We start from the raw sequence: 22,503 nt of genomic DNA, 5'->3' as shown, positions 1-22,503 counted from the left end.
CCTGGCTGGCTGTCCCCAGAGCAGTGGCAGCCCATGGTGCTCTAAAGGGGTGCACAGGGTTGACTGGGAGCTGCCATCTCAGCCTTGCTGGAGCATCCTCTGGCCTGGTGCTGGTGACGTGGTTCTCATCCCCAGCTTCTGCTCGCTGCCCTCCTGGCAGTGACAAGGACTGTTTGTGCTGGCCAAGGTGAGCGTTGGGGTTGGCACCAGCATTGGGGTGGGCACCAGCATTGGGGTGGGTACCAGCACTGACCCTGCTCACCCCAGTCTGGCCAATGAGGGAGTCTGTGCCTCCAGGTCCTGATTTCGGGAGGAGCAGGTGAATGATGCAATGCTGCTGATGCTGGGCTGAGCAGCACTGCATGCTGGCGGTGTCCCGAGGTGGTCCCAGGGCACCGGCAGAGCAGGGACGTGGTGTGATGGAGGCCAGCTGCTTGCTGCGTTCCGCTTCCTTCTTTGGAGGTTTCCTTGGAGGGGAGGGAAGGCAGCGCTGACATCTCAGTGCATTATCATAACAGTCCTGGTGCATTCGCATTGGTTTTTCAAAGCGCCGTGCCCAGGGGGAGGGCCGGGTAACCCCGACTGTGCCTCCCCCCTTCTTCTGCTGGGTTGCAAAGGACTCCCCAGACCCCATCCCCGAGTGTCGAAGCCCCACGCGGTCCCCATCCCCTGTGCTGCACAGCGGTGGTCGGTGCTGGTGGGGTCCCGTTGCTCCCCTGATGTGACCTGGGAAGGGACGGAAGCGCAGCAGGGAGGGAGCGGGGAGGGTTTGGGGACAGAAGCAGGGGGAAGGGACGCAGATAGCGAATGCAGGGCAGCAGCAGCGCCGGCACCGCGCGGCTCCCTTCCTCACCGCCGCACCGTCCCCTCCCTGAGCACACTGCTCTGTGCTGGGGGGGGGGACCCCGCAACCCCCATCTTGCCCCGCTCGCCCTTCGCTCGCCGGATCGCTGCACCTGGGTTGGGGGGGGGGAGGCGGCGAGCTCTGCGCTGCCCTTCGCTTCTCCTCTGCTCGGGGACGCGAACGGGAGCCGCGAGTCTGTCCCCGCTTTGCTGCCTCGCCAAGCCGCACCGCATCGGGGCTGCCAGCGCCCGCGGGAGCCGCTCTCTGAGCTCCACCGCTGCCACCGTGGGAAACACCGATGCCACGGCGCGGATTGGCGCAGCTGGGAAAGGACACCGAGCCCCACCGCGCGCTGCCGGTGTCCCCCTGCCCGTGCGGCACCGCCGTGCCCGGGGCACGCGTGGCGTAAGCGGTCGTTGGGTGGCACGGGACCTGCCTTGCCCGCTGCTGCCATGGTGGGAGCCGGCAGCCGGCGCTGAGCTCGGAGGGCCACGGCATCATGCTGAAGTTTCGGGCGGATCGGAGGGTGAGGTAGGAACCCCCGGGGTGGGCAGGGGGAGGTCGGGTGGTGCGGAGGTGGTGGCGGTGGCTGGGAGACCCTCAGCCAGGGCAAGGACTGCTGCATTGCAGTGCTTGGGAGGCGATGTGAACTCGGAGTTTCTGGAGCAGGGTCAGCCGAGACAGATGGTTTTGGGGGGGTAAGGAGCTTCTCTCGTGTTTCTGAGGCCTGGGGGTGGGAACGGCACAGGGAGGGAGCGTGAGTGCCTGGGTTGGTGCTGGGTGGAGGCACAGGGGCTGTGATGCTGGGTAGGCAGCTTGGCCTGGGGCAGAGCTCAGCCTTTGGGCAGAGAAACCCACAGCAGTGCGTGGGTGGTGAGCAGGGCTGGGGACTTGGGGGACCTGGGGGATGTGCTCAGTGGAGGCTTGGTGGTACCGGTGGCTCAGGGCAGCCCCTACTATGCAGGGCTGAGGATCAGGGTGCTGCTTGCTCACTGCGTGCACCCTCCCTCTGTGTCAGCATCGCGAGCTGCCCTGTCACTGCTGTGCTGTGGCTCTCCAAACTGGGGAGAAACATGGAAGAAAGCCCTTTTGGTGCCTTCAGAGCTGGGAGCAGGGGTTGGGGACACTGCCTCTGCAGAGGACTCACATCAGGTGTGCTGGCGGCACAGAAAAGCCCAGCGCCAGGGGAGCAGGTGCTGCCCTCGCCGCAGGTTGCAGAGATTTTTAGGATAACCCCCAGCAAAGGGGAGAGCAGAGCTGGGTTCAGGACCAGGGTGGGACCTGCATGGGGGCAGCTTCCAGCAGGGCTCTTTTTGGCAGAAAGCAGTGACTATCCCTGAGCCTGGCTGCAGCCCAGCCTCGGGGTGAAGCGTGCATGGATGGGATGGTCTTGGCAGACGTCTTCTTGCTCAAACTTCCCCTGTTTTGCTGACACTCAGCTCTTCGGCAGTATGATGGGCTGTTTGCACGCTGTCTTCATGGGTGGCCATAGGCAGCCGTGACCCCATCCCCAGCAGTTTTGGGGGACTGTCACCAAGAGGGGGTCCTTTGCACCCCCTGTTGCAAAGCAAACTTCCCAGGAGGATGTGGCAGCCCTCACCCAACACGAGGCAGCTGTGCTGCATTTTGGGCTCAGCTGGCTGCCAAAACCTCACCTGGGGATCTGCTGAGAGCCCCTCACACACACCAGCAGTGGGGCCAAGTGCTTTGTGGCCCTGGCATTGTGGCAAATAGCTCTGAAACCAGTGAGCCCAAGCAGAGGATGTGACGTCGGCGTTGTTGCTTTCAGCTCAGCCCAGGCTGAGCCGCGGCTGCTGCTCCTGCAGCGATTTATTCTGACAGCTGGGGGGGGGGTTATGGAAATGTCTCACCACGCGACAGCCAGTGCTGTGTGATGTGTCCAGCAGAAGTAATGAGGTCTCAGCTGGCAGAGACCTCATTCCGGCTGTTGGCGAGGCGAGTGCAATCTGGGAAGCGCAGGTGAAAGGCGGTGCAAATGATGCAAGAAGCACAACAAAGCTCTGGTGCCGGAGCAGCAGAACGGTGCTAAAAGCAAAGCGATTTGGGGAGTGAGCAGGGATGGATGGAGCTCTCTGCTTTGCACAGGAGGGTGGGCAGCACCTCGCTGGGTTTCTATGCACCCTTGGACCCCATCTTCCCCCTTCCTGGGTGCTAACAGAGCCCACTGCATTGTGTCTTGCAGCCACAATGAAAGGCGGAACACCTTCCTGCACCCAGTGACGGGACAATTCCCAGAAGAAAACTCAAGATTAGACTTGCAAAAGTAGGTTGGCTCCCACCTCCCTTTGGTTTCAGGACCAGGGTGGGCTGCGGGATAGGGAAACATCGCCCGGGGGGGAGAGGGGAATGTGGAAACACAGCCATACTGACAGCCCCATCTGTGCCAACAGGCCGACCTTGGACATGTCAAGCAAAGCAGGCAGCAAGCGCCCGGCGAACAGCAGCAGCAGCAGCGAGCCCTCCAACCACACCATGGTGACAGAGGTGGCTCCGGAGCGGCCCGGAGGCCGGGTGCGTGCCCAGCTCCACGTGGCACAGAAGGCAACAACGGAGCAGATGGGAAGCGTGGGTCCCCCCCGGGCACTGAGCTCATCCTCTCCTCCTCTGCAGGCGTCGCGCTCCTCCCGTAAGGGCATCGCCTTCGGGAAGCGCTCCAACTCCATGAAGAGAAACCCCAACGCCGCCGTCACCAAAAGCGGTTGGCTTTACAAGCAGGTGCCCCAACCCTGCCGTGCTCCATCCCAAGGGAGTGCTCCTCCCAACGGGTGCGTGCTGCCAGCAGCTCACTGCTACTCTCTTGCAGGCCAGCTCGGGGGTGAAGCAGTGGAACAAGCGCTGGTTTGTGCTGGTGGACCGCTGCCTCTTCTACTACAAAGGTACAACGTTTGTGGGTGTTGTTGTTTTTGCAAGTGCTCACTTTTGTGGGTGCTCACTTTTGTGGGTGCACCCTTTTGTGAGTGTTTTTGCTTCGGCAGGTGCTTGCTTTTCGCGGCTGCATGCTTTTGTGGGTGTTTGTGCTTTTTGCAGATGTTTTTGCTCTTTGCAGGTGCTTGCTTTTTTGCGGGTGCTCACGTTTATGGGTGCTTGCTTCTGTGGGTGCTCACCATGCTGGGGCACTGAGGGGTTAATGCCCTTCGCCCGCCTCCTGGCAGCTCACTCAGCTCAGCTCTCCTTGGCAGCCGAGGGCGAGCATGAATTATTGAGCAGGTTGGCGTGCCGAGCAGCGGCACTGCTTGCAGGGGAGGGCGAAGCAACAGGAAGGCAGCGCATTGCCACAGGTGGGCTGCTCACCATGCATGCCTGCTGGGTCCCACCTTGCCTCTAAACGCCCCTGTTTGCCCACCAGATGAGAAGGAGGAAAGCATTCTGGGCAGCATCCCACTGCTCAGCTTCCGCGTGGCAGCCGTGCAGCCCTCTGACAACATCAGCAGGAAGCACACCTTTAAGGTGAGTGTGGGGCCGTGTGGGGCTTGGGGGGGGGAGGGAGGGCTGATGCTGGTGGGATCCCTGCTGTGCTCTCCTCTCGCTTTCTTGGTGGTGGGGCATGGAGCAGAGCCCAACTGTGGAGAGGGGAACTGCTGGAATCCCCTGGGATGAGCTGGGGAAACTGAGGCATGAGGGGGGCAAAGCGGCATCACCTCCCACTGGGTGGGCTGGGAATGCTTTCCCCTCCAAGCCCTGCTCCCATCCTGCCCATTCCAGTGGCATTTCTTGGCAGAGCTCTTTCTATCAGGCACAGAGCATCCCCAGCTCCGTTTTTTTGGCTTGCTTTGACTGGTGCATTAGTTGCTGCTCATCAGCCCTCCCTGCCGTGGATGTAGGAGGGGAGAGCTGGAAGGCAGAGGATGGCTGTCCCACATTTGTCTCTGAGCAGACCCCATTTGTCCCCTCCACAGTGGCACTCACACAGCACTGGTGGGTACCAGTGCGCACCTTGGGGCACTGCCACCCCTGCTGCCATGGTTCCCGAGCACCTCCTTGGTGCCTTGATGCACAGCCTGACTTGTGCAAAGCCAAGCTCACACATTCCTGCTCGTGAGCTCCACAGCCCCATCCCTGCACCTCTGCACTCCCTCAGTGCGTGTGCACCCAGACAGACCCATCCATCAGTAGAAATACTGAGCCAACCCCCAGTGCTGGAGCTGGGGTTAGGGCACTGCAGCCCTCACTTCTGCACACAGGGTTTCCCATCCATGAGCAATGCACATTGCCAGCTGTGGGCTCCAGCACCTCAAGCACTGCTCTAAGTTCACTGTGGGGATGCTTTTGCAATCTGAAGGGCATGTTTTTTTAGCTGTCACCCTGAAACCCAGAGCAAGCATGGCTTAGGGTGAGTGCTTGTAAGCAGTGATTACCATGTGCCCATGCCCAGAAAGCTGGTGTCTGTCTATCTGTCTGTGTTGCGAGCAGAGCAATGACCCAGACGTGGCTTGTGATGTGGTTGGGGAGGAGCCCTGGAGGGCTGATATTCACCAGCTGAGCTCTAAGGACGAGGGGCTGTGTTTTTATGGGCACTTGGGGGTGCCCGTGGATGGCTTTGTCCCATCCCTGGAGGTGCCAGATATCACGGATGGAACCCTGGGCAGCCTGAGCCGGGGGAAGCAGCCTGCCCGTAGCACGGATGATCTCCAACCCAACCACACTATGGTTATCTGATTCCTGGGGACCCTCCCACCATGCTCAACACACACCCGAACATCCCAAAGCTGCGGTGTCACAGGGATCCCCCACCACCTCCAGGGCTGAGCAGCCCCCAAACCAAAGCGAGGGCTGCGCCCGCGCTCCCCCCGCTGCGCTTTGACCCCATCTCTGTGTTTCCTCCTCTCTCCGTGGGCGAGGATCCCCCAGGGCAGGAGGTCTCCGCGCTCCCGTCAGCCAAGCCAGCACCCAGCATAGGTACATCAGCTTGTGTTATGGGTGCATGCAGAGGGTGAGGGGCTGCATGCTTTGCTCACCCCGCTCCCACTAACCTGGGGAGGAATTGGTTTGGTTTGAGCACTTGTTCAAAGCTCTCGAGCTCTACGAGGGCTGGAGGGACCAGGCAGGAGGCATCCCTGTCCCCAAGTGGAAACCCCAAACGGAAACCCAAGGGAAGGTTCTAATCAGAACCTCCTTTTTATTTTTGGTTAATTAAAATGATAAAAATTGAACCCTGAAGGTCTTCAGGAGGAAAAATCTGCTTTTTTTCCATTTCTTGGAAAAAAATTCATTTCCTTGTTGCCTCCTGTTCCTCTCCAGAGAGGGGGAAGGTGGTTGCTTCAAGAAGGCCCAGGGCAACCAAGTCTGTCTACAGCACAGGGTGGGATGTGGGCATGGAAAATGAACCCAAAGTGAACTTTTTCCCCCTAAAACATTGTGTGAACCAACAAGCCACCTTCCCTCTCATCCTGCATGAAGGGTAACACTGGACTGGCTGGGGGTGAGGGCATCACAGTGAACCTTCCTCACACCCAGTGCTGTGAGGATGCTCCTGGGAAGGGAAGGACGGAGCACTGCAGCACCAGGAGCTCTTGCCAAGCAGGAGATGGAGCTCACACCTCCTGTCTGTCTCTCTCCCCACTTCTCTGCCTTCCTGCAGGTGACGGTGTGCTGGGTGGAGGAGGTGCCGGCGAGTAACGAACAGTCCCTGTCTCCCCAGGCCGAGCACGCCGGCATCCGGACGTACTTCTTCAGTGCTGAGAACACAGAGGAGCAGGAATCCTGGATCCAAGCCATGGGCGAAGCTGCCCGGGTGCAGATCCCCCCAACCCAGAGGTCAGAGCGTTGTCCCTGTCGCACAGGGCTGGAGACGCTCCTCTGCCTCTTGGGAATGGGGTGGGGGAGCATGGGAGCAGAATGGAACTGGGGAGCGTCAGCATCCCGCTGAGGCTGTGGGAAGAGGGTTGGGATGTTGACAGCCATCCTGAGGGCATTATGAAAGAAAGGTAATGCTCTGCTTGCCCTCCAGACACGAGAAGACGGATTCTGAGAACATCCCCCCCAGCAAACACCACCACCACCATCGTAATACTGTGCACAACGAGCACCCCAAAGCTGACCCCAATGCCAAGACCCGGGGTGAAGGCGACGGCCGTGGCTCAGAGAAACTCGAGAGGAAACCAGAGAGGATGGAGAGCAAGAAGGAACCCTTGGCCAAAGCCAACGGAATCGCCGGGCAAGAGATACCCTCCGAGCCTGGCAGCCCTTACCCTGAAGCACCGCGGGTGCCGATGAGCACAGAGCGGCCGCCCCAACCCAACGGTTGGCCCTACACATCCCCCAGCCGCCCTGGCAGCACTGCCTACCCCCCACCCGATGGGGAGAGCGCTGCCCATCGCCGCAGCTTCGCCCCCCGCACCAACCCCGAGAAAATCGCGCAGCGTAAGAGCTCCATGACGCAGCTGCAGCAGTGGGTGAACCTGCGCCGGGGCAACGTGCCCCCAGAGGAGCTGCGCAGGTAAGAGCTGGGAGGTCCGGTGGGGGCTCTGGATGTTCTCCTTTTCTCCAGGGTGATGTTCTGGGAATATTTAGCCTTTTTCCACTTATTATATCTCCTTTTGGGTGTCTACAAATCACGTTGACTCCAAGCTGTAGGATATCCCAAAAACCAAGCAGGGTGGGTTTTGGAGGGGATCACCTCGTGGTCCCCAGGACGAGGGACACCAGTCAGCTTTCCAACGCTGCTTGCTCTAAGGGTATTCTTGCCTATTGTGACCACTCAGTTCTCACTCCTCTCTTCCCTTCCAGCCCCACCAGGTTTTACCCCGTGTCTCGCCGGGTGCCCGACTACTACCCTTCCTACTCACCCCAGTACCCTGAGGACTATCAATACTACCCACCCGGCGTGCGCCCCGACAGCATCTGCTCCATGCCTGCCTACGAGCGGGTCAGCCCTCCCTGGGCACTGGACAACAAGCGGCATTCCTTCCGCAACGGGGGCCCCTACCAGCTCCAGGAATGGAAGGAGCACCCCGGCTTTGGCCGGCAGGATGTTCCGGTCTGGCTCCCTGGTAGGCAGCCGACTTATTTCGATGAGGTGGATGCTGCCTCAGGGTCGCTGCGGAGGATGTCGCTGCAGCCCCGCTCCCGCTCCGTGCCCCGCTCGCCCAGCCAGGGATCCTACAGCCACACGCGGGTGTACTCCCCGGTGCGCTCTCCCAGCGCTCGCTTCGAGCGGCTGCCGCCCCGTGGAGAGGAGATTTATGTCGACCCCGGCACCTTCATGATGAGGAGATCCATCAGTTCTCCCAAGGTAAGTGCTGGGGTGTGCCAGGGTGGAGGGGAGCCTGGTTGAGGGCTGTAGAGTGGGGATGCTGCAGCGCAGCTTGTCCCCTCTGCATGCATGTGTTGGCCTCAAGGTGCCACCAAGTCCTTGATGTGCAGCTTTAGGTCCTCTCTTAGGACCTCCATGAGCAAGGCAGTCCCAAGTGGGGCAGCTGGTGCTCCTGCATGTCTGCTGCACTGCTAAAAGCCAGCCCTGACCCTGCTGCATGGCTGGGCTCTGCGCAGAGGGGAGCAATCTGCCCCAGTTTGCAGCAGTGCAGCATAGAAAAGAGGGGATACAGGGAGATACCACGTACCCCTCACCTGTCCATGGGGTTTGATGGTGGTCTCCTCTCTCCTCAGTACGACTACCTGGGTGACAGGCGGCCCATTCCTGCAGGAATGTACCCCTACCACTACCCCGCATCCCCCACGGTCCACGACAAGATGGTACGTATGCTGTCAATGTCAACGGGCTGAGCTGGGGGGCTCACAGCCAGGGGGTTCACAGCCATGTGCTCCTCGCTGCCCTCGGCCCCATGGAACGGGGTGCAGGGTCTGTTGTGGGGCACAGCTCACCCTGCCTCGGATGGGTGAGAAGGAAACGGCTGCTCCACGAGGGTTGGAGATGGGTTGCAATGGGGCAAGTTGGGACCATGGAGCTTGGACTGATGCCTCTGGTCCTTCCTGGCCAAGCTTTATGGAAAGCCCCTGGCCCTATGCTGGGTTTGAGGATGCACTGAAACACCTTTGCGCCCCTCTATGCTCTGCGATGCCCATCTTGTCACTGCTCCCCTGGGGCTGGGGTGAGGCTGGTGTGCTCCCTGCACCTCTCCTGTCCTTGTACCTCACTTTTGGGCTGCTGCTGCTTGTCCCTGAATGGTGTTTTTTCTCCTCGATCGTGGAGCTGGACCTGCAGGTTCACATAGTGCAGCACAGCCCTGAAACTTCATGGCAGAAGCAGCCACTGCAGGAGGGAGAAGCAAAAATTTTCATCAGCTGTCCATGCTGCCATCCATCCTCACCAACAAGAGATGTAGGGACAGTGAACAAAGCCCCAGCATAGAGAGAGGGACCTGCATCATCCGCAGCCCTCCTCGCTTTGGGCAGAGGAGGTGGCACTTTGCTTCCCCAACCGAGGGGTCTTTGCATTTCTGCAGCCTTCACCTAACCGCTTTGCTTCTTCTTTTATATGTTTTGTGTGTTCGTTTCTTGCCGCATGCCTGCTGGCTCCGGGTAGGATGAACTTTTAGACCTTCAGTTGCAAAGAAACCTAGAGTATTTGGACCAGCAGGTAGGCAGAGCTGGCTGCAAGCCTCACGCTGCTTACATCCCCATGTGCCCCATCCCAGCAGAGTCCCCGTCCCTCTCAGTGCAGCATCTCGTCCCCTAACATCCATCCTCACCCTTCTTGGCACTAAAGCAGCACGTGTCATCTTTGGTTTGCTTCCTCCATCCTCCCCCTCTGTAGGGTTGTTCATTGCTTGGCAGAAAACCACCCCTGACAGTGTCTTCTGTGTGGTGTGCTGGAGCCGAGGGGCAATGGGAGGAGATCCCTGGGTCTGGGGGTGCCTACAGCATCAGTGCTGCAGAAATGGTGGCCCAGGGCTGGGCACAGCACATGGCACCCATAGGCACAGAGGCGCTGGGGGCTCGCCCAGCATCCACACTGTGCTGCAGGGGGAGGAAGGCCAGCACGGTGCTTTGGTGATACGCTCACCATGCGCATCCTCTAAAGGTGGCTAAGGGTGGGATGCAGAGCTGGGATTGGGTGACCGGCCCTGAAGCGACAGCTCTGAAGTTTGGCATGCTGTGGCGTGTTTGGAGGAAAGCCGTGAGCTGACCTCATTCTGGAAGCAGGGTGAGGGAGAGCCTTGGGGACAGCTGTGGGAGTGGTGGGGTGGGAACCGCCGGCACCAGCTGCCACCAATGCGGGGTCTGAAGCCATCGGCTGTTGCTGCCGCCTGGTGCTCGCTGCAGGAGCCGGGTTTGCACTGAGGGAGCTGCTCCAGTACAATCTCATTAGTCTGTGAATCCCCATCGGTGCAGCAATCACCGAGATCTGTGTCTGCCTTGGAGCAGAGCCAGGGACACGCAGGAGCAGTCGGTGCAATAAAAACTCTCTGGATTATTTCAACGCCGTCGGCAGCAACGCTCCCTCACCGAAGCACTTTAAAATGCTCCCTAAAAAGGCTTTCCATCTCCTCCTCCTCTCCTGCTGACCTCTAATTCAGGGCAGCGCTGCCAAGTAGCTCTTTTAAAACAATTCGCTGCTTTATTTTCCCTCTCTGCGTTTATCCAGAGAGCTGTGATGTGTCACCTGTCGGCTCCCTTGGCTGCACCCCAATTGGTGCTGCTCCCTTGCGGGCTCTGCTCCTGGATCTGTGCTGCGAGGGCATCGTCAGCTCTGTCTGCAGCACTCACATGTAACATATCCCCATGGGAGCACCCAGCTCTACTGCTTGAAGCCACCAAGCTGGAACGGGGGACACAGCTGTCCCCATCCCCACCTGAGCAGGACCATCCCTCTGCTACGAGGGCAGGACACAGAGCTGTTTGTTGGCCTGACCTGTCTGTCTGTCTGCTGGGGCCGTGCAGTGTGTTGCAGCAGTGGGCATCGTGCAAACTTGTGTCTGTGCGTGCGGTTTGCTGCCCAGCCTAGGCTGGGTTCAATTTGTTTTCATCCCCAACAAAGCTTTCAGCTCCTGGGGTGATCTCAGCCTGGGACAGCTGTCTCCTGGTGGCTCGAGCCCTTGGGACATCTCTTGGAGGTGGCACCTTGCAGCACAATGCTCTGAGGGCTCCTGGCCAGCACTGCGCCCTCACCTCTCCGCTGACCTCTGACATTTCCTTCCCTGTCTGTCACAGATGAGCGAGAGCGAAACCCTGATCAGTATGGTGAACAGGATGGTGGAGAGCTCCTCCCCTAGGGCTCAGCTCTACATGCAAGTAAGCCTTGCTAATGCCCGTGCATGGCAGGCCACGCCAGCCGCCCCATGCCATCCCCGAGGTCACCTCCTGCCATTCTGCTCATGCAAACTCCAGCATCCATGCAGTGCTGGCACATCACGCTCTGGGGGTCCCGCTCCTCCATCCCAGGCTTTGCTAAATCCATCCATGAGCCATTCCAGCCCTGTAAATCCTTGTGGTCCTGTGAGCACAAGGTGGGGAAGCAGCGGTCCTGAGCGCTCCATCTGTGTCCGGGCACTTTTGTGTATCAGTGTGAACAGAAGGTGGATCTGGAGGAGCCCAGCCCAAGGATCTGCAACCAAAAAAACATCTGAGAGAGGATGCAGCCCATGCACATGGCTGCTATTCTCCTGCCTGGAGATGGGACAGACTGCAAAAGCCTGGGGAACTCTGTGCTGTTGGGTGCGGCTCAGAGTGCTGATGCCCTATGAGGAGGGGAGGGTGTGTGGTCCCATCCCTGTGCAGCAGGGATGTGCTTCAGGGTGAAGCTGGAGCTGTTGTGATGCCTTTGTTGGCTGAGCTCTGTGCAGAATCTGCATCCACCAGGTTCTGGCATTTCCCAAATTCTGGGTCTGTTAAGCATTGTCCTGTGGTTTTAAATCACTCTGAAGTAGCATCTAGCTTTCTAGCAATAATGATCTCCTTCTTCCTATCTTATGCCTTTCATCTCGAGGTCTTGGAGGCATTTAATTGGTGAGGTGCCATTAGTAATTTAGATTTCCAGGAAAGGCAAATGACTCACAGTAAAGCTGGATGGTAAACAGGTCCTGATGCAGCAGCTGATTTATAGGCGCTCTGACTCCACTCAGTGGGATTACAGCTTAATCTCACTGTCTTCATTTCCCTGCCCATGGAACGGTGGCAGTTGTACACCAGGCAGTTAATGAGTCACGAGACATCTCTTGGCGTCAGGCAGAGCTTGGCTCGGTGCTGCTCACCCAGCCCACAGCACTGGGGTTGGCACTGGGGCTTCCCAGGGCTGGGGCAGAGGGGCTGCTCCTCCCTGCAGGGTTCCTGGCAGCCCCTGAGACCCCAGAGCCAGGCTGACCCCATGCTCTGCTTGCAGGTGACGACACCTTTCCCAGAAGCCTACAGGGAGACCCTGCATGCCTACAAGATAAGCGAGCAAGACACTGATGTAAGAGCAAATGTCCGTGCTGCATGTTCTCAGTCTGTCCCGTGCTATTGCCTCTGTCCTTATGCCCCCTGTTTCCTGCAGGCTGAAACCCACACATTGTCCCATCCAAGCAATGCCATGTTCTATGCCCTGGCTGCATCCTTTCCCTCCTAGAGAGAAATCAGCCCACTCTTGTTCCTCCTCTTGGCCCTGGTTGAGCATGGATCTGTTCGCACAGGTGCCTGGAGCATCCCACAGCCCATTTCTGGGTTCTCACCCTTCCCTTTCTCTTTTTCTTGCCGGGAACAGAAGCTGCTGGGGAAGCTCTGTGAGCAGAACAAAGTGCTGCGGGAGCAGGAGAGGCTGGTGCAGCAGCTCCGAGCAGAGAAGGTTCGTGGTGCGCGTGGTTCTGCACAATGCTGCTGCAACACCAAGTGCCCCAGGGCTGAGTGCATTTGGGGATAAACCCCACTGCAAGGCAATGGGGATGGCAAGGAAATGGCACGTCCTGCTTTCCTGGTGTTCATCTGTGGGCTGGGGGAGATGATGTACTCATGTCGTGGTCCCATGCATTCATGGCCCATTGAGAAGGGAGGAAGCAACTCCTGCACCAGGATGCTCACAGCTGCAGCACCTCTTGTTCCCCTCAGGAGAGTCTGGAGAGTGCCCTGATGGGGACACACCAGGAGCTGGAGATGTTTGGGAGCCAGCCCGCCTACCCTGAGAAGCTGCTGCACAAGAAGGAGTCTCTGCAGAACCAGCTCATCAACATCCGCGTGGAGCTGTCGCAGGCCAGCACGGTAATGGTGCTGCTCTGCACTCCCTGTCCCCACCCATCCGTCCCTAATGCACGGAGCACCCAGCAGAGCTTGCACTGAGGGGCAAATCCACCAACCCAATCCCCCTAACTCACTCCACAGGCCTTGGCCAACAGCACGGCTGAGTATGAGACCCTGGAGAGCGAGGTGTCTGCCCTGCACGACGACCTCTGGGAGCAGCTGAACCTGGATATCCAAGTGAGCGTCCCATGTTGTCCCCAGTCCCATGCAGGTGGAGGCCACCTGGTTCCTCTGCTGTGAGCTAATTTGCAAGCAGCTGCTGGTGCTCAGCGTCCTGCTTTGACCTTGCCTAGCAGCACGCAGGTGCTGATGAGGGTGTTTTGCCTTGGGTGCTGATGAGGGGCTGCACGGGGCCAGGGGGTTCCACCAGCTCCACCCCAGCCTGCAGCTCCCTGTGGGATTTGAGCTGTGGGTGCAATGACTCAGCCCCCCCAGGGCTGTGTCTGTCCCAGCTGAACACCTCAGGCCCCGTCGCTGGGATGCAGCCAGGATGGGATGCGCAGGGCTGGGTGTGGGGCTGGTGGCAGCAGGGGCTGCTCTGACCGCTGCCTTTCCCCCCCTTCACAGAATGAAATGCTGAACAGGCAGATCCAGAAGGAGATTTGGCGGATCCAGGATGTGATGGAGGGGCTGAGGAAGAACAACCCATCCCGCGGCACCGACACTGCTAAGCACAGAGGTGAGAGGCTCTGTCCCAGCATGGCACAAAGCCCAGCATGGCACAAAAGTGACAGCACTTTTAAAGGCACTATGCCATGGTGCATGCACTTATTTCTGCTTTTCTCTGCAGTGGCCATTGGCCCCTCGGGCACCTACAGCTCCAACAGCCCTGCCAGCCCACTGAGCTCCGCCAGCCTCACCAGCCCCCTCAGCCCCTTCTCCCTCATCTCTGGCTCCCAGGGCTCGCCCACCAAGCCAGGTCCCAGCGAGGTGAGTGAGCCAGGATGTGCTTGGGGAGCCCTTTGTCACCATCAGGTCCTTCCTTGTCACTTTGCTCATGGGTTGGCCCAGCCTCCTTGCTCTCAGGTGATGGATGGGCACGTGGGGGGCTGCGGGGTCTCCTGGAGACATCTGAGTCTGTGCTCCTCACAAGGTATCGCAATCTTTGGGGTCCTACACCAATACTTGCTCAGCTCTTTTTGCTCAAGGTCCGGCAGTGCTGAGCTCACCCACATCCTTGTGAAGTTGAGGGTGGAACGTGGGGACTCCCCACAGCTGTGCCAAGCAGTGCTGATGTCTCCTGGGGGCTGACAGCTCCAGCCCTGCCTGACCCTACTGGGAGGTGGGAAACATCCCCTCTGCATGGGGATACCCGGCAGGCAGCAACTGCTGCGTTCCCTCCTCCTGCCTGGCCTTTCACTGTGTTTTGTCTCAATCTCTTTCTAACTCTCTTTTCCTTCCCATCTCTTAGTTTCTCTGCTCTCATGCCTAAATGCTCCTCTCCACCCCAGGAACCCGGCCCGCCTCGACCTCCCCTCCCCAAGTCGTACATCCCCCTGGAGCCTCCTCCGACCGTACCTCCACTCCCTAGCGAGAGCCGCCCCTGGCCGTACCCCACCTCCCCTTCCTGGCAGCGAGGCGGCGAGTCACAGAGGGGACAGGTACCAGAACCTCTCCAGGGCAGCCCCAAGAAGCATCCCTTCCCTCCATCCCTCCCTGTCTCCCTCCCCAAAGGCTGGTACCGGAGGATGGGGCTGCCCACAGAGGTGATGCTCGGGGGACAGCAACACGTGGCACTGCCTCTCCAAGGGGCACAGTGGGCAGGGTCCCCATGGTGGCTTTGCCATGTCCTCTCCAAGTTCCCTGTGCTGGTCCACATGCTTAGGACAGGGACAGGCTCCTCCTGGGCAGCTGGAGGAGATGCAAATCTGCTGCAGCCTCTCTGCTTTCCTCTGCCCTGTCCTCTCTTGCTGTCCTTTCACTACCCGCTGTGCCAGGGGCTCAGCTGGCCTGGGGTGACTACATGAGTACACTCAATCCTAAGGATCTCTGGTGACATCTCTGCCTGGGAATGAGACCATGTTTGTACTCTGGAAGACAGAAGCATCCCTGCGACTTGGTGGTCCTGAGAGGGGCTCAGGATGCATGCATGTGGGGCTGTGAAAACAGGGAATGTGCGAGTGGCACCTCCAGCATCCATGGAACAACAGAGTAACCACAGTCATGGTTGTGTTGATCTGTGTGGTGTAAAGTGTTGTTGGGGTGCATCATCTCCATGCAGAGTACAGGACAGCGGTGTGGGGTCACACTGCACTCTTCAGCCTCTCCCTGACCCCCTCCATCATGCTGGATCTGTTGCACTGTTACCAGGGGAGGACTCTGAAAGCAGACTTGGCTTACTCCCTGCTGCTGTCCTGTCCTACAGGGCCCCATTCCCTCCTGCACACAGGGGCTGGAGCTCAGCATTGGGCACCTCCATCCTGCAGTTCTTGGGTACCACCTCTGAGCCATGTCAGGACTGTCCCCCTGTAGACAGCTTGTCCCACACTGAACTGTGTCACCAGTACAGCGCTGAGTGCCTGGCCCCAATGAGTTTGGGTGAGAGCTGCGGAGCCCTCATAGCCCATGTCCCCACTGGTGGAGCTCATCTGGGGAGCACAGATACTGCCTAGACAATGGCTGTGTGTCCACCTGCTCCTGAGGCTGTGTGCCAACCCATGGCAGCGTGCTGTGCCCAGGCAGTGTGTGGCCACCCAGCAGAGCAGAGCCTCATCACAGACTCACTTTCTCCCCACAGCCCAAACCAAGCTTGGAGCAAAGCAAGAAGGAGACGCAGCGAGTGGCTGCCCCCGGCCCCACTGCTGAGGGGCTGCAGAGCTGGCAGGAGCAGGAGGCAGAGAAGCAAGCTGCCCTCAACAAAGGTAGGTGCCACCCAGTGGGTCCCCTTCAACAGGCTCACTGAGCTGCCTTGGCCGCGGGAAGCATTTGTACAACATGCTGCAGCTCTCTATCAGCTCCATGCACGGCCAGGACTCTGCTCTGCGTCCCCAGAGGGGCTCAGCTCCGTGTTTTGCTTTGTCCTGCAGTGGGCATTGTGCCGCCCCGAACCAAATCCCCGACGGAGGAGGAGGTGGTGCCCACCACAGGGATGCTGAGGAGGAGTGCCAGCGGCATGGCCAACGGGCTGGGCTCCCGGGTAGGGGCTGCTGAAGGGGGCTGGGCAGGGTGGGCAGTGCCAGGGGCTGGGCTGGCAGCTGGGGGCTCAGCAGTGCCGTCTGGAGAGGAGGGGGAACGCATCGCTGTGTCTCAGCATCTGGCTGGGAGACACCCAACAATTTGGGTGTCCCAGGAGCAGGCTGAGCGCAGCAGCCATCTGCAGAGTGATGCAGCACAGGTGGATGGGGCTGGATTCTGCTCCATTTGGGGGGGGGTGTGACAGTGGGACTGGGCTCTCCCCAGGAGAGGCCGAAGAGCGCTGTTTTTGCCAATGAGACAAAGGTGAAGATGAGCGTGGAGGAGCAGATTGACCGCATGAAACGCCACCAGAGCGGCTCCATGAAGGAGAAGCGGCGCAGCCTGCAGCTGCCTGGCAGCCAGCAGCCAGACACCCCTGGCACAAAGACACCCGCGTCCTACAAAGTGGTGAGTCCCTGCACCCGCACAGCTGGGTGCAAAGCAGGATTGGCTTTGTGGGGTGGGCTGAGGTCCCTGAAGGAGCAGAAGGGGCACTCGGGGCTGTGGCAGGGCACTGTTTGCTGGGTGTGGGGGCTCAGCAGGGCTGGGGTTCCCGCAGGTGCGCCGGCACCGCAGCATCCATGAGGTGGACATCTCTGACCTGGAGGCAGCGCTGCGGTCTGATGAACCTGGCAAGGTGCACGAGACACCCCGAGAGGAGATCGCCCGACTGCGTAAAATGGAGTTAGAGCCACAGCACTACGATGTGGACATCAACAAGGAGGTGAGGACAGGAGCTCCACGGAGATGTGGGCACGGTGTGTCCCCTTTGTTGGAGGATCAATCCAGCCTCTGCATTGTGTGGGGCCCTGGTGCTGGAGTGAGTGCTGCTTCCATGCCTGTGTCTGGTGTACTGGGAGCTGGGGGTGGTTGTGTGGGGAATGTGTGTGCTGGGGAGGGGATGGATGGGTCCCTGCTGAGCAGTGCTCAGCTCAGCCCTGCACCCAGTTATCCACGCCGGACAAAGTCCTCATCCCTGAGCGGTACATTGAACTGGAGCCTGACACACCACTCAGCCCCGAAGAAATGAAGGAGAAGCAAAAGAAGGTGGAAAGGATAAAAACCCTCATTGCCAAATCCAGGTGAGGTGCAACACACACACTGTGCGCCCCATTCCCAGCATCTGGGTGCATCCCCCTGAGCCAGCGCTGTCCCTGCAGCCTGCAGAATGTCATCCCCCTGGGTGAGGGTGAAGTGGACGCTCCCCAGGACCCCGAAACACAGCTGCAGGAGCAGGAGAAGAGGATAGAGATCTCATGTGCTCTGGCTGCTGAGGCATCCCGCCGGGGCCGCATGCTATCGGGTAAGGCATGGAGGGACACGAAGGGTCCGGGGCACACACCCACTGCCTGCCAGCCCTGCAGGAGGGGACTGCAGGTACCAGATGGGCAGAAGGAATTGCTGCAGTTTCAGTGAGTGGTTGATGGACCGGACAGGCAGCAAAGAAACGGGGGCTGTGCACAGAGAGAGCATCCTGCATTGCTGTAATGCAGCATCGTGCAGCAGCCAAGCCAGGTGATGCTTGTAGCTGCCAAGACAGCAGCACTGAGCACTGCAGAATGGAGTGCTCACCATCAAAAGGTGCCTACCCCCCATCCAAGGGAAGGAACCCAGTGCTCAGGGATGGGGAAGCACTGACCATGCCCAGTGGTGGCACACAGTACCTACAGCCTTGTCCAGGAGGAGCCCTGGGGGAGCTCACGTGTGCGTGCTGCAGCTGGGCAGTAGCTGCTCGCCCTGCTTCCTCCCTTCCTTCCTCTTGGTTTCCTCCCCTTGCTAACCTGCCCGCTGTGCTTCCTCCTCCCCTCTTGCTGCCCTCAGCTTGTGTTCTTCATGCCCTTCTCCCATTTCTTGTTTCCAGCTCAATGCGCTACCCCAAGCCCTCCCACCTCCCCAGCTTCCCCGACTCCACCGACCAACCCCCTCTCGTCTGAACCATCCCGGGTCGCCGACTGCAGCCATTTTATGCGTGTCTGAGCCATGAAGTAAGCACCTTTTCTCTTGTACTTCATCCCATCTTCTCCACCCAGGGATGGGTGGGGGGTGCCACTCCCCCCGGTGTCTTTTCCACCTGGCCTCCATCCATCGCTGCTTGCTCCAGCTAACACCTCCGAGCCACGTCAGCCCCGTCTCCTCCTATGGAACAAGTGCAGTGTCCTCTGTGGTGTGGGACCCAGCCAGGGACACCGGTGTGGGCAGGGGCTGAGCTGGCTGCTGCTCCCCAGGAGGTGTTGTTCCCCAGGAGGTGCTGGACGTGGGTTTGAGTTTGTGGGGTTTTACTCCAGGCTGCTCAGGGGGCATCTGCGGGGACCACAGCACTCAGCTCTGCTCCTCTCCCTCCAGCTCAAGCCCTGGCAGCCGCTGGTGCCATCAAGTCTCACGGGGCCACGTTCTAGTGCAGCACTACATGCGCCCTGGCTCGACACTGACCCTCTCTGCGCCATCGTTTTTGGTTCTCCTGGACCCCCTCCCTCCTTCCCATCGATGGCATCACCATTGGGCTGGATGAGCGGGGAGATGCAGCCCCAACGCTCTGCCCCATCCTGGAGGAGCTGTGCAGATGCCATAAGCGCCGTCCCCAAGGACTGGGGACACTGAGCTTCCACCCAGCACGGGGACACAGCTGTGTCGTCCTGGGTGCGTGGAGGGACATGTGCAGCTGGGACAGTCCTGGAGGAGTGCAGCATCCCTCAGCTCTCCGTGCATTGGTCACACGAAGGGGACCATCTCCAGTACGCGTGGTGCATTCTCCACGTGCATCTGTGCTCCTGGTTGTGCCCTGAAAGCTTTCAGCACCTTGCTGGAGGGAGGTGCCAGCCCCATCCCGTGGCTGCAGTGGGAACAGGGCACACGGAGAGGGGACAAAATGGGACACGGGTGTCCCGGGGGCCGGGATGGTGAGGGCTGCCCAGCACAGAGCCATGGGCATGGAGCAGCAGGTGCAGGCAGGGACTGGGGATGTGGGGAAGGAGCAGAGGAACGGAGCAGAGTCGATGGGCCAAGCAGCAATCTGCAGGATGGATGGGGATGGTGACAAGGAAGGGACCGGGCTGGAGCCATGAATGCTTCCAGGTGGTAGCAACGCTTTGCTCATGGTCACCTCTGTCACAGCACAAGTGGCCCAGCAGGAATTAATTCCATGGGGCTGCACACATGCAGCTCTCCCCGGGCAGCCTTCTGTGCTGGAGGAGGGATTCCTTCTCCCGCAGCACCGGGGATGGATGTGGGGACAGGAGGGGGCACCTCAGCTGCGCAGCATGGACTGGATCCCTCCGGTCTCACCACACACCGTTGCATTCCAACCACGTCAGCTTGCTCATTTCTCCTACTGCAAGCTTATCCTTTATTTCAGTTTATTTTCGCTTTCCAAACGGAGGAAAAAAACGCTGTTTCTGCCTGAAAACACAGCACCGTGGGAGGGGAGGGGGGGGTTGGGGGGCAGAGGTGGGGGTTGGGTGGTGTCCCCATGGCTGGATCCCGATGTGTGCCCCCTCTGCATCCCCACCCCCCCCCCACTCTTAGCAATACTCATAGGATCCCAGGAACCCCACTCCCCCTCCTCCTGCAGCCCCCTTAGCTCATAAAGCTGGCCCTTTATTTTGCTATTACATGCCTTAATATATGTTTTATGGAGAATTATACATTATATATATATATATATATATACATATATATATATATATATATGGGGTTTGTTTTTTTTTCTCTTCTTTTCTGGGAGGTAGTTTTGTGCTGATCTCTCCGCAGGGTTGTTGGCACAACAAGAGCAGATTCTTTGCCAATTTATCAGAAAATTAAAAAAAAAAAAAAAAAAACCAACAAAAAAATAACAAAACAAAACAAAAAAAAAAACAACCAAAAAAAAAAACCTATTTAAAAAAACAATATATATATACACATATATTTTTTTCTGCTTTTATGAAAAGCAAATTTATTTAAAAATAAAATATATATATATATATGTAAAGAGACTGTAAGGTGGAAGAGGTGACGCCTTTATTTCCCCAGCTGGGGGGTGCACAGGGCAGAGCCCTTTGTGCAGGGGGGGTTGGCTGGGGGCAGTGGGCTTCTCCCATGGCTGTAGGAGATGGGAACCCTCTGTGTCCTCATCCCACAGCTGCAGTGCAATGGAAAGGGGTCATTTGGGGCTTTCTTTTCTTTGTTCTTTTCTTTTTTTTTTTAAGAAAATTACGATTACAACAACCAAAAAAAAAAAAGGACAAAAAAAAAAAAAAGAAGTTTGGATGCTGAGTTTTTATTTTGGTTATTGTTTTTCATACCACTTCATACAGCAGCGACTTGTAACAGAGAGAAGAGTTGGCATTGGGAGGAAATCTATTTATGCACTGGGTGTGGGGAGGGTTGGGGGGAAGGGGATATTTTGTTTTCTGGATTTTTGGGTTTTTTTTTTTTCTTTTTTTTTTTTGGCTAGTGTTAGAGGAATAAAAGTATCTCTGAAACAATGTGATGTTGGTGTTGTTTGTGCAGAGGTAATGATTGCAATGTTGGATTGAAAGGTGTGGGACAGACGGCCCTGTGCAGCTCAATGCTCAGCTCGCGTGTGCTCTTCTCTCATCCTCACCTGGGGTTCCTTTTCCCGCTGATGTCTCTTTTCCCAGCAGGGATTATTTCGAATGCAGCTGCACAGCCTTCAACCGGAGCAAAAAATCACATTTATACCTGGCGAATGTACCAAAAAACCTCACTGGATTAAAGCATCCCCTTTGCAAACGGAGCTGTGGGGTGAGCCGGGGGTTGCGTGTGCCCCATAGGGAGATCCCCCCCCATACACACACACACACCCCGAGCAGCTGCAGGGCCGTTAATGATTTGCAGGATGACGTGGGGACTAAAGGGCTTTCCAAGGGTCACTGCTGGGAAGCGCCCGACACGAGGAGCAGTGGGGCAAAATGGTGACTCTGAGCGACTTCCAAAGTGAGTGGGCACCAGGGTGGGATGCTCGTGGGGTGTGCTGGGGGTGCTGACCCCCACAGTGGGGCTGGGGGCACTGGGGGAGAGGGGGTGATGGCAAACTGCGTGGTGCTGGTGCTGGGGTCATGGGTTGGATGTGATTCGTAGGGGGATTGGCACAGTGGGGTGGGGGCTGTGTAAGGAAGGCAAGCAGGGAGGTGCCCGGCCCCTTGTCCCCACCAGAGCATCTGCTCCACCCTTCCTGCAACCACCTGGGATAGTGTTGGGGGTGACCTTCCTGGTTAGTTTACACTGTGATTGATTCCACACCTCGCAGCCACCCTGAATTCATACGGTTTACAGCCTCCCCAGGACTTCAGAGGGGGGAGAGAAATCATAGGGACATTTCTGGGAGGGTATGGGGTGGGGTGGCCCTGAGCAAAGCAAGCACTGCCTGGGGGGGAGCAGAGCAGTGCACCCAAACCCTCATTTCAGCCCATCCTCTGCAGGGGTTGGTGTGGGGCTGGTCGGCTTCGGCACCTTCTTCATCCTCTTTGGGATGCTCCTATACTTCGACTCGGTGCTCCTGGCCTTTGGGAACGTGAGTATGGTGGGAGGGGGGGAATCTCTGGAGCAAAGTGGCCATAGGGCAGGGCTGCTCTCACCCCTCCCTGCTGCCTCCTCCCAGATTCTCTTTCTCTCTGGTTTGGTCTTCGTCATCGGCTTCAGGAGGACCTTCACCTTCTTCTTCCAAAGGCAAAAGATGAAGGGCAGCAGCTTCTTCCTTGGGGGGGTCCTCATCGTCCTCATGCGGTGGCCACTCCTGGGGATGCTGCTGGAAGCTTATGGCTTCATCACACTCTTCAGGTCTGCATGGACCCACACAGCCCAATCCATGCCACCAGCATCTACCATAGCAGGCTTAACAGAGCCTTTTGTTTCGGTGCAGGAGTTTTTTCCCCGTGGCTTTTGGCTTTTTGGGCTCGCTGGTGAATATCCCTGTTCTGAACAAGGTGAGCAGGGCGCTGGGCAAGGTGGTCACCTCTGGGTGTGGACCTTGAGGGATGCAGTCCTTGGGGGATAGAAATTGCTGGCATTGCTGCATTAAAGCAGCATTGTGGGCACGCAGGAGGAGGTCAGCACGGTCTCCCTGCTGCTCCTGGAGTATTGTGCTGCTAATCAGGAATGGTTCATCTTACAGCTCTTGGAGAAACTGGGTGACAGCAGCTCCGTAGTGTGACCGTGAGATGGATAATGTCACAGGTGGGACAGCATGAGTGGTCCTTCAGTCCTGCTGGGGATTGGAGATGGTTGTGCTGCAGGGATGGTGCCTCGCAGGCTGCGTCAGGCAGGCTTTGTAATTATTATTATTATTATTATTATTA

The 22,503-nt window shown here is 58.3% G+C and overlaps 2 protein-coding genes across 21 annotated transcripts in view; both read left to right on the top strand.

The window, feature by feature from the left end:
* Positions 1-20,492, top strand: part of PLEKHA6 (pleckstrin homology domain containing A6) — a 39,619-nt gene extending 19,127 nt beyond the window's left edge. For 6 of the 19 annotated variants that reach the window (XM_085210228.1, XM_085210227.1, XM_085210229.1 and 3 more), the window contains exons 2-26: positions 3,048-3,128; positions 3,256-3,580; positions 3,669-3,741; positions 4,212-4,312; positions 6,444-6,619; positions 6,813-7,301; positions 7,592-8,096; positions 8,471-8,557; positions 9,348-9,401; positions 10,976-11,056; positions 12,144-12,215; positions 12,504-12,584; positions 12,845-12,994; positions 13,115-13,210; positions 13,601-13,712; positions 13,824-13,963; positions 14,485-14,634; positions 15,771-15,894; positions 16,060-16,169; positions 16,433-16,615; positions 16,767-16,931; positions 17,156-17,289; positions 17,368-17,510; positions 18,069-18,192; positions 18,551-20,492. In XM_085210228.1, the coding sequence (XP_085066354.1) occupies positions 3,269-3,580; positions 3,669-3,741; positions 4,212-4,312; positions 6,444-6,619; positions 6,813-7,301; positions 7,592-8,096; positions 8,471-8,557; positions 9,348-9,401; positions 10,976-11,056; positions 12,144-12,215; positions 12,504-12,584; positions 12,845-12,994; positions 13,115-13,210; positions 13,601-13,712; positions 13,824-13,963; positions 14,485-14,634; positions 15,771-15,894; positions 16,060-16,169; positions 16,433-16,615; positions 16,767-16,931; positions 17,156-17,289; positions 17,368-17,510; positions 18,069-18,184 (3,654 nt within the window). In that variant the 5' untranslated portion in view covers positions 3,048-3,128; positions 3,256-3,268 and the 3' untranslated portion in view covers positions 18,185-18,192; positions 18,551-20,492. Of the gene's footprint in view, positions 1-11; positions 188-611; positions 1,376-3,047; positions 3,129-3,255; positions 3,581-3,668; positions 3,742-4,211; positions 4,313-5,697; positions 5,762-6,443; positions 6,620-6,812; positions 7,302-7,591; positions 8,097-8,470; positions 8,558-9,347; positions 9,402-10,975; positions 11,057-12,143; positions 12,216-12,503; positions 12,585-12,844; positions 12,995-13,114; positions 13,211-13,600; positions 13,713-13,823; positions 13,964-14,484; positions 14,635-15,770; positions 15,895-16,059; positions 16,170-16,432; positions 16,616-16,766; positions 16,932-17,155; positions 17,290-17,367; positions 17,511-18,068; positions 18,193-18,550 lie in introns of those variants that run through there. The other 13 variants (XM_085210223.1, XM_085210226.1, XM_085210221.1 and 10 more) reach the window with 13 other exon arrangements.
* A 539-nt stretch (positions 20,493-21,031) lies between these two features.
* Positions 21,032-22,503, top strand: GOLT1A (golgi transport 1A). 2 transcript variants are annotated; one of them, XM_010724227.3, is made up of 5 exons: positions 21,033-21,142; positions 21,628-21,719; positions 21,807-21,985; positions 22,068-22,131; positions 22,320-22,503. In XM_010724227.3, the coding sequence occupies exons 1-5, from the start codon at positions 21,118-21,120 to the stop codon at positions 22,356-22,358; spliced, it is 399 nt and encodes a 132-aa protein (XP_010722529.1). In that variant the 5' UTR covers positions 21,033-21,117; the 3' UTR covers positions 22,359-22,503. The 2 variants fall into 2 exon arrangements, with proteins under 2 accessions (XP_085066357.1, XP_010722529.1); XM_085210231.1 differs by having other exon boundaries at positions 21,032-21,142; positions 21,628-21,985.

The sequence above is a fragment of the Meleagris gallopavo genome, chromosome 28, assembly GCF_905368555.1.
Source record: "Meleagris gallopavo chromosome 28, MGAL_WU_HG_1.1, whole genome shotgun sequence".
Lineage (NCBI taxonomy): Eukaryota > Metazoa > Chordata > Aves > Galliformes > Phasianidae > Meleagris > Meleagris gallopavo.
The sequence above is the reverse complement of the archived record's forward strand: the minus strand, read 5'-3'. Positions and strand labels throughout refer to the sequence as shown.